The sequence below is a fragment of the Carettochelys insculpta genome, chromosome 3 (genome assembly GCF_033958435.1).
Source record: "Carettochelys insculpta isolate YL-2023 chromosome 3, ASM3395843v1, whole genome shotgun sequence".
NCBI lineage: Eukaryota > Metazoa > Chordata > Testudines > Carettochelyidae > Carettochelys > Carettochelys insculpta.
Genome location: NC_134139.1, coordinates 193,756,804 through 193,771,455, shown reverse-complemented (window position 1 = coordinate 193,771,455; position 14,652 = coordinate 193,756,804). Strand labels below are relative to the sequence as shown.

The window sequence follows — 14,652 nt, the reverse complement described above, 5'->3', positions numbered from 1 at the left end:
CAACTGCAGGAGCTTCACTTCCCTGGTTTATTCAGGGTTTGTCTGCCCTGCACTTGTCCACTCATAGCTGGACTGTGCCAGCTGACTTGGATTCACAGGGCTGAGGCAAAGCAACTGCTTAACTGAAGCGTAGATGTTCAGGCTCAGACTAAAGCCCAAGTTCTGGGACCCCCTCCCATCTCACAGGGTCCTAGAACCTGGGCTCTAGTCCAAGCCCAAACATTTACACTGCAGTTAAAGAGCTCCTTTGCCCAAGCCTTGAGATCATTATTTGGCATGGGCCAGCCACCAATTTGTAATTGCCGCATGACAGGCCCTCAGTAGAATGGCAGTTCTACAGTTCTTTGTCATTAGTTCTAAATGTAAAATTTTCACCTAAGTGAGCTCGAGGATTTCTTGCAGTAAGTATTGCAACAGGCCATGCTCCATGCAGTGATGCAAAAAGTTATTTTTTATTTTTGATCACTAATGCAATGTTTGTTGCATGTCTGGATTAAACCATAGAAATTGGCCTCTGACCCTCGCTGTAAAGGAATGCCGCTCTCCAGCTTCCTGCTGAAACCTATGCAGAGAATTACCCGCTATCCTCTGCTCATAAAGAGTGTGAGTATCCTGGGTTGTACGATTCCAAGTCTTGAAGCTTTTTAAATTTGATTTCTGGAACAGTATAACTGCAGTTGCAAAAATAGATTAAACGTTGTTAAATAACAGGGATTTCTTTATATGTTTATCACATCTGGATCCCGTCCTGACCTGGCCTGTATCTTAGTTCTGTTTCCTCCCTTCCAATCCTAACCAGATTCTGGAGAATACACCAGAAAATCATCCAGATCACAGTAATCTCAAGCTTGCCTTGGAACGCGCAGAAGAGCTGTGTTCACAAGTTAATGAAGGGGTGCGTGAGAAAGAGAACTCTGACAGGCTGGAATGGATCCAGTCACATGTACAGTGTGAAGGACTTGCTGAGGTAACTGGTTTAGCTACTCCTTAGGTGGCAGGCATACATAGAGCTGTAGTGCAGAGCCTTTTTGAGTTCATTTGCACAGAATCCAGGTAGGAAAAATAAGTGCTACTGGTATATTCTGCCAGCTCTACCTGAGCTTTCCCCGCACTCAGTAGACTGTGTGAATATCCATAATATGGTTATTCCTCACCTTTCTTGCATGCTTTAAGATGCAGTTGCTGATATTTTAAACTGGTACTATTAAGCTTCAGTTAATGTTAATTGTAACACTTTCCCCCTTCTCAGGTTTTGTTTAACTTGCCAGCAGGCTGAGGCAGATGTTCCTATCTGGTATTACATTTTGTCGACACTTTTGAAGCTTTTCTTCACAGTTATAACAGCCTAGAATCTGGACCACGAGATGGCAGCCAATAGGGAAAAGTCTCAGCTCACCATCCCAGTCAGATCTCTGCTTTTGCCCCTAAAGCTTTAAAAAAGTATTCTTCCTTAAGAATTGGGCTGACACTGCTACAGATTATGAGGAAGGCAGCTTCAGTTAATACTTACTAGGATATTTTCCTGTGTAATGTAAACTTGTGGGGGAGATGAGGGGAAATACACAAGTATTCTACATGTATTAACCAAACTAAGTAGGATTTTGAGGGTCAGAACCCATAATCACTCTGAAGACAATCAGGAAATGGTGTACATAGTACCCTGCTGCTGCTGCTCACATATGGATTGTATCTTTCTTAGCAACCAGTTTTCAACTCCATTACAAACTGCCTGGGTCCCCGAAAGCTCCTGCACAGTGGAAAACTCTACAAAACAAAGAGCAATAAGGAACTCTACGGCTTTCTCTTCAATGACTTCCTGCTCCTTACCTACATGGTCAAGCAGTTTGTTTCTTCAGGGTCAGATAAACTGTTCAGCCCTAAGTCCAACTCTCAGTTCAAAATGTATAAAATGGTGAGTTAAAAGGTAAATCAGCAGCTCTTGAAAGATGGGACACAGTCGCTAAGAGGAGCCCTGTTCTCTCTCTGCGGTGAAGAGTTATCCAGTGCTGCTTGATTATCTGTGTTTGTTGTGAACAGTGCACAGTCTCGGTGTATCAGGGCTGGTGACAGACTTCACTGGGCCCTGGTCAATATAAGGGGGGACTCAGGTGGAAGGGGCAGGGCTAGGGGCAGCCAGCCCTCAGTGCTGTTCAGGCCTTGCTGCATGGGGCTCTATCAGTGAATTAAAGGTTCTGGGGCTCTGGCCTCTGCTGCTGCCACTGTAGCAGTGCCCTGATCCTCTTAAATTGTTGTGCCCTGGGGCAACTGCCCCCCTTTGCCCTCCCCCGTCTCTCGCCCCGCCAGCAGCCCTGGGTGTAATCATCATTCATTGGGACTGAATGTTGGTTCTACGGGAGTATTCTCACAACAGACCCATCCCCTGTGTGGGGAACGTGAGTATGCTGAAGAGACAGCCTTCCTTGCATTGCTGTGATAAACCACTCCCTTGGCTTTGTAGTCCCGTACCGCTGCAGTTCTCTGTGGCCAGTCTGGTCAGAAAGAGGACCTGAGGCTAGGATCTTAAATCCACATTAATATTCATTCATTCATTGATGTGGAAGACACAAAGCGCTGCACGGAGCTCAGTGCTTTTGAACATTAGGCTGCTTCAGAACCTAAGTGTTAACATGGAGCCTGACTTCAGTTCCCTGTTCTTTAAAATGTGGGACTTTGTGTCTCATCCCTGTGTGCCTCCCAGCGAGTGCTCCCAGCCGTGCCACGGCTTGTGAGGAGGGTAGGTAAATAGCCCCATTTTCTGATGGGGAAACGTAAGATGCTGAGAGGTTAAGTGAACTGCCGACAGCCATGAATTACATCTGTGATAAAGCTGGGAATAAAACGCAGGAACTCCTGCTTGACAGTCCATGCTGTCTCTGTGTATACAGCTCTTCCTTTTTCAGTAAAGCACATTTTGTCAGTAGGAGCAGTGTGTTTAGCCCTGTATTCACTGGTATGTCTCTCAGCCCTAGACAGTTTCTAAAATCTTAGTGTTGATCTGTCTGTGTTTCTGGTGGCCTGAGGGAGGTTTTCACTTCCATTAGCAGCGGGCAATGTATCTTCAATATCATTGTTTTGTTCCTGTGTATCATTACGGTGAGTGTGCCACAGTGAGGTTTGTCTTTCCTGCATGTCTTTCAGCCTGTTTTCCTTAATGAAGTCCTAGTGAAGCTGCCAACTGACCCGTCGAGTGATGAGCCAGTTTTCCACATCTCTCACATCGACAGAGTCTACACACTAAAAACCGAAAATATTAATGAGCGGTGAGTACCGGCAATGCTGAGCCTTTGGATGCCAGGGTGTGCCCTGTGGAACAAAAAAGTGTTTAAGCCAAGCCCCCTAGTGGCACTTCTACCAGATTGCTTCTTGGTATATTAGTGTAGAAGTGCCTGCACCAGGCAGGGCCGTACACTGGGAGGGTGGGGGATACATTATCACCCCGACAATGGGCTGCCCACCCCTTCCCTGCTCTGCCCCCATTCTGACCCTTAGCCCCTTCCCCAACAAGCCTGGATTACCTGGGACTGAGGCCAGGGAGCAGAGGTCTGTGGCAGCTGCAGGGAGTCGCCTCCCTGTGGCCTCTCTCACCCCCACTCTTATCTTGTGGTGCTCTGGTGCTGCTGCCTGGCCTCCTGAGCCCTGCTTCTCTGTGGGCGACTGGTTGCTTTCCAGCAACCCGCAGAGAAGCAGGGCACAGGAGGCCGAGGTGGAGTGCCACGTAGTGAGTGCTGGGGATATGGGGAGGCGATCCCCTGCAGGTACTGCTGCTGTTGCCTGCACTCCTCACCAACCCCCATCCCAGGTAATCCCCCTCCTCCTGAGCCAAGCAGAGGAGGGGATCTTCAGGCCAAACAGGAGAGTGGGTTCATGCCATGCAAGGGGTGAATAGAGGGGTGGGGTGTCCAGGCTGAACGGGGGATGTTTGAGCCTTGCGGGGGTTAGTGGGGTATTCAGACCTAACAAGGGTGGGCTGTTCGAAGGAGTTGAGGGGGCAAACTGGGGGTGGCTGGAGTGGGAGCAGGGAGGGCAGGGCCAGCTGGAGACCCAGGGGTGGTAGGGAGAAGGGCAGGGCCTGCTGTTGATGGGGGCAGGAAGTCCACATTTGCCAAAAAAAACCCACCACCCCTCAGAAATTCCTGCCTACAGGCCTGCAGGGGAAGGTGAGAGCTGCCAGACATCAGGGAAGCTGTAGGTGATTCCCAGGAGAAGGCTGAAGGCAGGAGACCAGCGCATTGGTATGTGGGTGACTTCCCCGTGCCAGAGGGCCAGATCCGGAGGGCTGGAGGGAACTGAGAGTCACGGCAGCAGAGGGAGGTGACAGCTGATGTTTAAGCTGAAGAGACAAAGCTGAGGGCCAGGGAGAGCTGAACGCAGGGGAGCAGCAATGTTCCTTACTTGCTGGCATTTCCATCCTGGAGAGCTGGAACTTGGGAAACAGTGAGAGAGCCAGGAATGCAGGAGTTGGGGGAGGTTTGCAAGTTGCATCCCTGGTGAGGATGATCTCCCACCAGAAAGTCTGTGGGGTTTGCTCTGGGAAGAGGACAGTTCCACTCCAGCTGGAAGGGATGGGATGGGATGGCTATCCCAGCAGAGGGATAGAAGAGGACTGATGGAGTCTGGGTGTGGCAGAAGACATCAGAATGTGGTATGTGTTAGAGCAGTGGATGTGATGTATTGGGATTTGACCGACTGTGCACTATGTTGCTACATGGACTATGTTTTGGGATTTCACTTTTGTGCTGTTTGCACAATCAATAAACTAGCCCCGAGGAGGGGTATTCTGGAGGCAAGAGAGCCTGGTCTGAAGTTTCTTGGGGACTCTGAAGAAGGAAACAGAGGAGATCTGCCAAGGGAGGATGCTTCAGGCTGGGGCTGCTCTCTCACAGGTTTGAGAGAGGATGGGGCAGAAGAATAGGCAGAAAAGTCTGTGCTCACAAGAGCACATTCCCTTCAAAAGAAGAGAGAACAGCACTTCAAGTTATTATTAATGGAGGTGGTATTGGAGCCACATTCAGACCCCAGAACAACAGAGCTGGCACCAAGCACCTTGGCACCAGGGCATGGTGTCCCAGCACTGCCAGGACATGAGTTGACATTGAGAACAGACTCAGGATGAGACTCTTGGCACCGGTGGCTCTAATCCCATTCTCCAATTCCCTGCAAGAAGATGAGGCCCAAGAGAGGATGCTCCCCCACTACTAAATCAGTGCCTAAAAAGCCTGCCATTGTGAGACCCACTTCAGACCTTGCAAGTTCAGCATCAGCTTCAGTAAGGGTCCTCCTAGGGACCAGCTGAGTCCAGACTCCCAGCTCTTCCCTGTCCAAGAGAGCTCGAACTTACAGGTGCTGTCCATGCCAGTGGTGCTTGAAGTGGCTAAAGGCTTAATTGCCACCACAGCACCATCATCTTCTCCAATACTGGACAGGGTGCCTGCATTGGTCTTAGTGGCACCCATGAGACTTGCAGTGCCTGGCAATAATGCCGCAGTGGTCACCTTTCCCTTGTCTCTAGTCTCCAGTGCCAACTGCAAGCATGCAGGCAGAGAACCTGTGATGGTCCCCCAGCCTTACATGCCATTTTGGAGCACCAATAGCTCCACTTCTCTGTGGTCATAAACATAAACGTAAAGAACATAAAAATGGCCATACTGGCTCAGACCAAAGGTCCATTCAGTCCAGCGTCCTGTCTGTCTGGCAGTGGCCAATACTGGGTGCCCCAGAGAGAGTGGGACTAAATAGGTAAGGATCAAGTGATCTCTCTCCTGCCATCCATTTCCAACTTCTAACAAACAGAGGCTAGGGACACCATTCCTTACCTATCCTGGCTAACAGCCACTAATGGACTTAACCTCCATGAATTTATCTAGATCTTCTTTAAACCCTGTTATAGTCCTAGCCATCACAGCGTCCTCTCCAAGGAGTTCCACAGGTTGACTGTGTGCTTTGGAAAGAAGAACTTCTTTTTATTTGTTTTAAATCTGCTGCCTTTAATTTCATTTGGTGTTCTCTAGTTTTGATATTATGGGAACAAGTAAATATTTTTTTCCTTGTTCACTTTCTCCACACCACTCTCAATTTTATGTACCTCCCTCATATCCCCCTTTAGTCTCCTCTTTCCTAAGCTGAAAAGTCCTTATTTCTTTAATCTCTCGTCATAGGGGACCAGTTCCAACCCCCTAATCATTTTACTTGCCCTTCTTTGAACCTTTTCTAGTGCCAATATATCTCTTTTGAAGTGAGGAGACCACATCTGTACTCAGTATTTTGGTTTTATGTAAGGGCAGCAAGATATTCTCCGTCTTATTCTTTATCCTTTTTTAATGATTCCTAACATTCTCTTTGCTTTTTTGACTGCCACTGCACAGTGCATGAATACTTTCAGACAACTATCTACGATGGTTCCAAGATCTCTTTCCTGATGAGTTGTAGCTAAATTAGCTCCTGTCATACTGTATGTATTGTTGGGGTTATTTTTTCCAATGTGCATTACTTTCCATTTATCCATATTAAATTTCATTTGCCGTTTGTTACCCAATCACTCAGTTTTGTGAGATCTCCCCTAATGACACCTCAGTCTTGGAGAATTACTCAGATTTGTCACCTACAAAGGATGGGTCAAATTTGGGAATCTCCCTAATGTGCTCAGTCGTGAAGACCCAAAGCAAAGAATTCATTGAATTTCTCTACAATGACACTGTTATCTTTGAATGCCCCTTTTGCATCTCAATTATCTAGGGGCTCCACTGGTTGATTTGGAGGCTTTCTGCTTCTGATGTACTAAAAAACATTTTGTTATTGCTTTTGGCTAGCTGTTCTTCAAAGTCTTTTCTGTCTTGTCTTATTGCGTTTTTATAGTTAATTTGGCAGTGTTTATGTTCCTTTCTATTTTCCTCACTAGCTCAGTGGTTTGAGCATTGGCCTGCTAAACCCAGGGTTGTGAGTTCAGTCCTGGTGGAGGCCATTTAGCGGTGGGGGCAAATAGATGTCAGGGATGGTGCTTCGGCCTGCCAAGAGGGCAGGGGACTGGACTAGATGATCTCCTGAGGTCCCTTCCAGTTCTAGAAGGTGTGTGTGTGTGTGTGATTTGACTTCCACTTTTTAAAAGATATCTTTTTATCTCTGTGCTTCTTTTACATGGTTGTTAAGCCATGGTGGCTCTTTGTTGGGTCGTCTTCTATGTTTTTTAATTTAGGATATACATTTAAATTGGGCCTCTATTGTGGTGTTTTCAGAAAGTTTCCATGCAGCTTGCAGGGATTTTACTTTTTAATTTCCCTTTAACTAACCTTCTAATTGACCCGTTAAGGGGCTTACAAATTCCTGCATTTTTCATACACTGAGTCCTTAGAGCAGATTCCAACCACTCCAGATCCAGCTGGAGCAGGAGTTCCAGGTCCCACAGATGAAGACACCATTCTCAGCCAGGACCATGGCAGGGGCAGCGGCAGCCCCCTGCCCAGTGGCCTTTTTGAACACCTTAGGCTTCCCATTAGGATCAGGGCCAAAGCTGGAGCCACCACTCATATTGAGGTTGGTGTCAGTGGCTTCAGCAGCCTTTGTGCCTTTGGTGACCCAGGTGGTTCCTGTACCTCTGGCTGTGAAGCTTCTGGCACTACAGTCTCTTCTGATGGCATTGACTACACACCTGGCCACCCCTTTGTGCCAAGCATGGTGAGCAGGACCTGCTCCCAGCTAAGGCTCTCTCCTTCTGTCCCAACCTGGCAATGGTGGGGACATCAACAATCCCAGCCCTATAGGACAGTAGGATGCTTCAGCAGCTGCTGTGCAAGATTTGTGCAGAACCTGGGTGTCAAGGTTGAAGAGCTGGTTGATTCCTTACTAAGTGGTAGACATCCTTGCCTGACTGGGGGTCTCCTGCGTTGCCCTGCCCCTGATATGAACCATACAGGAGACCTCTAAGACATTGTGGCAGATGCCAGCCTTTATACCGCCACCGACTAAGAGGAATGAGTAGAGCTATTTTATTTCCTGCTAGGGGTTCAAACACCTTTACGTTCACCTGCCGCAGGACTCTCGTGTTAGCCATGGCAGGTGAATGTAAGAATCAAGGAGGCAAAAAAGATGGACCTCTCTGAGAGGAAAATTTATGCCAACAGGTACTACAACTCTGGATATCACCTCCTAGGCCATCCTCAGCAGGCAAAGTTACAATTCCTGAGGAGTGATGGCCAAATTCACAGGGTTGTTACCAGAGGACTCCAAGGTGGAATTCTTGCATGTGGATGAGGGGAAGCTGGTTGCCTGAGCCTCTCTTCAAGCAACCCTCAATGTGGTGGGCTCAGCATTTCAGAAGATGGCTTTGGGCATACAAATGAGATGAAGCTCATGGCTGCAGGTGTTCGGGCTTCCTTCTGAGAGAGGCAGCCAACAATACTAGATTTCCCGTTTGAAGATTTGATTCTATTTTCTGAGAGAATAGACTCCTGGCTTCATAACCTAAGGGTCTCAAGGGCTACCCTCAAATTGCTGGACCTCCTCATGCTGGGCAACCCAGTACAACCATTGTAAGTCATAGTCCCTGCTTCACCAGCCATGGAACAAGCAGGATTCCTCCCACGGCCAGGCAGAAATAACAGGAAAAGACCTCGCTGTTCATCAGGCCAGGGCTCTGGTCAGTCAAAGCAGTCTGCTGGTTAAAGTATACCTTTTGAATGTGTGCCTAGGGTCATGCAGCAGTCAGGGCGTGGATCCACCCTGCCTTACCTGCTGCAAACTCTACCCTTTCGAGCCTGCATCAGCCTGTATTACTTTGGATTGCTGGATACTGTGCATGGTAGAAAAGGAATACTCGATCTAATTCTCAGCTCTCCCATCCTTCCACCCCCCATGAGCAATTTTTTATGCCAGGGTGCACTCACTCCTATCATTGTGGGCAGTGTAAGAGGTTCCTTGGGGCAAAAGGTCTATTGCCAGTGACTATTTTCAAAGTTGCTGCTCCCCAGGATGACTTACTTGACTTAAACCCTTGTACTCAGAGTGGCGCATAGGTCATCTACAGGTCTCCTCCACTTCACTCTCTCTCTGTAGGATAGTTCCCACTTTTACAAGTACAGACTACAGTCTTTGTTCCTGAGTGTATACATTTATTGTGATCCATAATTTTATATCAAGTGAAGAGATGACATTGGGACCCTCATGGTCAAGGAGACCTAAGATTACATTAGCCTCAAATGAAAGGACCCAAAAATGTGACTTCAGTTATAATGAGTTTTATTAAGTGTTCCTTGAATAATGGCAAGATTCTTAGCTTCAAAGTAATTCTGCAGGGATTAATTTTCACAGGACGGCCTGGGTCCAGAAGATCAAAGGAGCATCAGAGCAGTATATCGAAACCGAGAAGAAGAAACGGGAAAAAGCTTATCAAGGTACAGAATGTGTGTGCTAGCCTGAAAGGGTGCAGGGCTCTCATGTACCTGGAGAGATTTCAGGGTGTTCACTTGAGAAAGCAGCTTCTGGGAGTGTCTAGCTAATGTCCCTCTTCTAAATGATTAACACTTGACTGGGAGGATAGGTGCTTTTGCATAACTGAGTTTGTAACTTGTGTAGGGTCTCTGTTTGTTAACTGTCTACATAACATGTTCCAAATGGGACAAACTAAGGTAATTTGTTGCCAGTTTTATTTATACAGTCAAGCTGTTTGTTTATTCTGATTTTCTTTTCCAGCACGATCACAGAAGAACTCAGGAATAGGACGCTTGATGGTACATGTGATTGAAGCCACTGAGTTGAAAGCCTGTAAACCCAACGGTAATAATTTCGGGGTGGAAGGCTAGACCATTCAGAGGGGAGGGTTAAGAGTTCATTGAGTCATGTGAAAGTGCAGCTTTCAGTGATAATCTCTGAATGAATGAACCCACAGGTGCCTGTCAGGGATGAATTGGGGTAACTCACTCCCTCTGCCATACTAGTGTACTAGTTGTTATCTAGCCCCAGTTTTTAGATGGCAGCGCAGAATGCACCTTCAAAAAGCAGTTGCAATAGGAGAGAGGTTTTTGTATTGGGATGTTGATTTGTGTAAATCCAGCCTCTGAGGAAGACTTTCTTTGAAGAATAACGTGAAGAGCAAGAGAGACCTGAGCAGAGCCCTGGCTGTGGTCAGGCTCTTTTGTGTGTTCCAATTAATAAAGGCTTCAGTGCTATATCTGCTTAAGGAGAAGCATTTCACTGTTGGTTCTGTGCCTAGGGAAAAGCAATCCATATTGTGAAATCAGCATGGGGTCGCAGAGCTATACAACCAGAACACTTCAGGACACTTTGAACCCCAAGTGGAACTTCAACTGTCAGTTTTTCATTAAGGACCTTTATCAGGATGTGCTGTGTATCACCATGTTTGACCGGGATCAGTTCTCACCTGATGGTAGGTGTAAACTTTTTTTCCAAACATGGAGAATTCGTTGATCATTATGATTGTGCTGCATATTTTCTTCCCAAATAGTTACAAGGGCTTTAATGTATGGTTTCACACTGAGAAAAAGACACTTCTTACTCAACAGCTGTATTAGCCCTGCAGAGCCAGCAGTTCTAGCAGTAAAGTTGTTTTTTTTTCACTCTTCTCCATCAACTAGAGAATTCTTTCTTTCCTACCTGTCTATGCTCCTTGAGGAAAAGGGAACTGCAGAGGTGTCTCTTGAGGGCAGTATGTGTTCCCTTCATTGCTGGTTGGATGCATGAGAAAAAAATTTGCTTGAGTCTCAGACCCCAGGTTGCATTGGCAGGGCTGGCAAATAGAAAACACTGACCTGCAAGCTGTGTACACTTGATATAAAAATAACTAAGGGGACCGCCCAAAGCTATTTTTAGTGACTTTTCAAAGTAGAACCATATACAGACTGTATGATGGTGTCCTCTAGTCCATGGTTTCCCAAACTGGGGTGTGGGCTCTCCTGGGGGGCATGAAGAAATTCCAGGGGGGCACGAGGCAACCCAGGCACCCGCTCCCCAGTCATTCTCCACACCCAAAGAAAAAGCCAGCCCTTGCTCCTGGCTATTAGCCCCTGCTATTTCACATGGGCGACCTGGCACAGCTGCTATAAAAAGCAGGCAGCCAATGAAGGCCCACATGGAGCTGCCTGCCTCCTGCAAAGGTGAGTGAGTGTGGGTTGGCGGGGCGGAGGAGGATGGGGTTAGATGAGGGGCTGGCAATGCTTGGCTTTGGAGGAGGGGAGGTGCTCAAGCAGACAGCTCACAGGTAGCTGGGGTGGTTGGTCCACAGTAAAAAAGAGGTGCGGGGATGAGAGTTTCTCAAAAATCAAAAGTGGGGTGTGATGCCAAAAAGTTTAGGAACCACTGTAGTGGTATGCATAAGATGGCCAGGATGAAAGCCGTACCCTTTTAAACTCCTGGAAGACAGTTATTTGGAGTCATTATTCCTGATGAAGAGAATAACATAAGTAAATCTAAATAAGAGCGGCTGAGTTGAGACAGATAACCTCCTTCATTTTCTTTCTGGCACAGCAACTGATTCACTGTAAAAACGGGCAAGTCACTTAACCTGTCTGCCTCCGCGTGAAGCATTTGAGATACTTAGATCAAAGACATAAGATCAAAGTACAGTTTCAGACACTGTTAACTCTGTGCTTTTAGAATTCTCTCTAGCAACAAGTTCCTTTGTTCTTCCTAAGTGCGGGATGAATATACTGGCTGAACAGCATTCTGACCTGTTCAGGAGTAAGGCAGGGACAGGTCTTGATGTGGAATAAAGACTGGAGAAGGAGCACTTGTACTTGTTGCTCTTCAGAACGATTCTCTCACTATGACTGGGAATTAGTACACCCATAAAAATTCCAAATTTATATTATAAAAATATTAACATTAATGAGAACAACTAATTTGCTTAACATCAAAACATAAGAATGGCCATATTTGGTCAAAGAAATGGTCCATCTGAGATCAATATCCGGTCTCCAGCCATGGTCGGTGCCAGATAAATCAGAGGAAATGAACTGAACAGGGTGATTATCAAGTGTTCCATACCCTGTTTTTCAGTTCCAGTTTCTGGCAGTCACACGCTTCGGGACTCCCAGAGCATGGGGTAATCTAAATTAACCTAGTCTGCTAAGGGAAGTAGTCATGGCTAGGGGATTCCAAAGAAAGTCCACTAGGCACTTTGAGAATCTCTTGCAGATCTTGAACATCGGGTGATAATCCAAGAAGCCCCTCTCAGCTCTGACATTTGTGATGGATGTCCATTTCTCTTTGTTACATAGACGTATTGAACCATCCTAAATGCCTGACCAATGTGAGTGCTTTGCCGTGTTTGCTCAGGTTTTCTAATCTAAGATGTGCAGCTAATCCTATTCACTTATATTTGTTCAACAGATTTCTTGGGTCGCACTGAAGTTCCAGTAGCAAAAATTAGAACAGAACAGGAGAGCAAGGGACCTACAACTAAACGTTTACTGCTGCATGAGGTTCCAACTGGGGAGATATGGGTCCGTTTTGATCTGCAGCTCTTTGAGCAGAAAACACTTCTATAAGAAAACACTTTTATTTTACAAAGAATATACAAAGCTGACAGCTCGGCCACATTCCCCAGAGTTTGGCTACCTTCACCAGAGCTGAAAGCATGTATAGAGTACTTTGTCCCAAGCCAGTTACTGAGTAAGAATTCCTATTGCATGACCACGCCTCCTAATTATCCATTGTATATGATTTCTTTGCTGCGTCCTGAGTTGCTGGTGATCTATGCAAATGCAAAATTTGCTGTATATAAACTACTGTTGCTCAGTGCCTTTTTATTGATTGATATTGATTTTTTTTCTTGTGTTTGGATGCCAATGTTTCCATTTTCAGGGCCATAAAAAGTATTATATAATATTCTGGCATCAAAGTGTGCGTGTGTGTGTGTGTATGTATGTCTGTATGTTACCACTTAGTTTAATTTATAGACTGAGGAATGGTTTAGTTGAAGACTAGAATCATTCCATTCAAAATCTGAAAAGTGATATCCACTGGAATATTCCCTTCTCAGGGTGTCAATACAGGGATTAAATGCTGAAGCCTTCATGCTTGAGGCTCTAAAATGCTGTATGTTCTTTTTTAAAAAGTAATCAAGTGCAGTCCCTTACTTGACTCAGTTTTGCACTGAATTAGCAATGGCAACTAGATTTTACTTTCTGGTTTGGTTGTATTAATTTCCAGCAAAGACAATGTGATTTAAAGAGAGTAAGTGGAAAAAAATCATTTATTTTAAATACTGTGACCTACAATGGTGTGACAGAATATTTTTCAACTTTTAATTTTCCTAAATTATTTGTGTAAAATTACTTGGTTTTGCAGATCTCTGTGGGATGTGCATCTTTATGCTATATCATTGCCAATGTGTACATATAGAATGAAAAATGTTTATTAATGTAATTTGTTGACATATATTTAGTGATGCATATTGACTTTTTGAAAATATATTTTATTGTACAGATGAATGGGAAATAATGGGAACATACGAGGACTAAATTCAAGGAAGTACTTTTAAAATGTAAATTTTCTTTGCTATGGGAACTGCTGGTTCAGTAGGGTTTCACAGAATTTGAAATTTGTTGAAAGCAAAATCTTCTTCCTCATGTGAAAATCAGGAATAGTGAAAGGGCTTGTTTTTCAAAGTGTTTGACAAATAGTAACCAAGTTATTGGATCCTTAATTTATCTTGTGGACATGCAAGCACTGCATTCAATTCCAGACAATAAGTGAATTTATATCCCACTGGTGCTACAATATCTAATAATGCCTAACAGAGTTTCAAACAGATTACCAGCCTGAATGTCCTTTCTTCACTGGGCTTAACTCAGATCCTCTGTTACTTTTAACGGTTTTCTGTGGTTCAATATTTCTAGTCCTAAATAAAAATAAAAAAAAATCTTGGCAGCTTTTGAGAGATTGTGTCTAAATAATTGACAAGAATCATATTTATTTCTGCATTTTAAGGAGTCTGCATTTTGTTGTGAGAAAATAAGCCGTGATTGACAAAGCTTTGCATTTTGTATTTAATTGAAGTCTAACACTAGTGACACATGAATAATGGACCAACATTTTAAAGTATTGAAACTAATCAATTTGTAGAATGCTGGCAGAAGTTAATACAGGGGGAATGGTAAGTACTGGTCTTCCAGAAACCTGCACCTTCTGTTTCCATTTCTGGTGAGAGGTAACTCAGTCTTTCCCTGACCGTTTGTCACTAAATGGCATCTCCGTTTGTACAAGGTGTAGGTCTCCAGCAGAAAGTCTTTCAAATGTGGCATGATATTAGTAAGCAAACTTCTGTTTTTCACTTGCAGAGACACACACCTTTATTTCAGTTGCAGAGGTTTAACAGTGACTTAAATAGGTAGGAGGCATTTTGATTTGCTGCTTATTCAGACAGAATTTGTTTCTGAGATTCTCAGTGTGCCCCATCCTACTGAAAAATAAACAAGATCTGAAAGTAGTAAGTGAATGTTGGTTTCCTCCAAGGTTTGAAAAGGACAGCCCAGGAGCCTGTTTTCCCTAATGCATTATGACTGCATTTTTTGATACCTGAAGTAAATCAGACTTGAGTCATAATAGAGCATCTTACGTAAAAATGTGCAGATTCCAGATGCATCTTTTTCTTGTCTTGTTATCTGTGTAGTTAGGAAGTCTCTAGGGTCATTAAAAAGATAT

The 14,652-nt window shown here is 45.0% G+C and overlaps 1 protein-coding gene across 3 annotated transcripts in view; it reads left to right on the top strand.

Moving 5' to 3' along the window:
* Nucleotides 1-14,011, top strand: part of ITSN2 (intersectin 2) — a 129,725-nt gene extending 115,714 nt beyond the window's left edge. For all 3 annotated transcript variants that reach the window (XM_074991341.1, XM_074991342.1, XM_074991343.1), the window contains 8 exons: nt 505-603; nt 800-967; nt 1,700-1,912; nt 3,139-3,260; nt 9,301-9,383; nt 9,682-9,765; nt 10,202-10,375; nt 12,337-14,011. In XM_074991341.1, the coding sequence (XP_074847442.1) occupies nt 505-603; nt 800-967; nt 1,700-1,912; nt 3,139-3,260; nt 9,301-9,383; nt 9,682-9,765; nt 10,202-10,375; nt 12,337-12,494 (1,101 nt within the window). In that variant the 3' untranslated portion in view covers nt 12,495-14,011. The remainder of the gene's footprint in view (nt 1-504; nt 604-799; nt 968-1,699; nt 1,913-3,138; nt 3,261-9,300; nt 9,384-9,681; nt 9,766-10,201; nt 10,376-12,336) is intronic.
* Nucleotides 14,012-14,652: the final 641 nt, after the last annotated feature.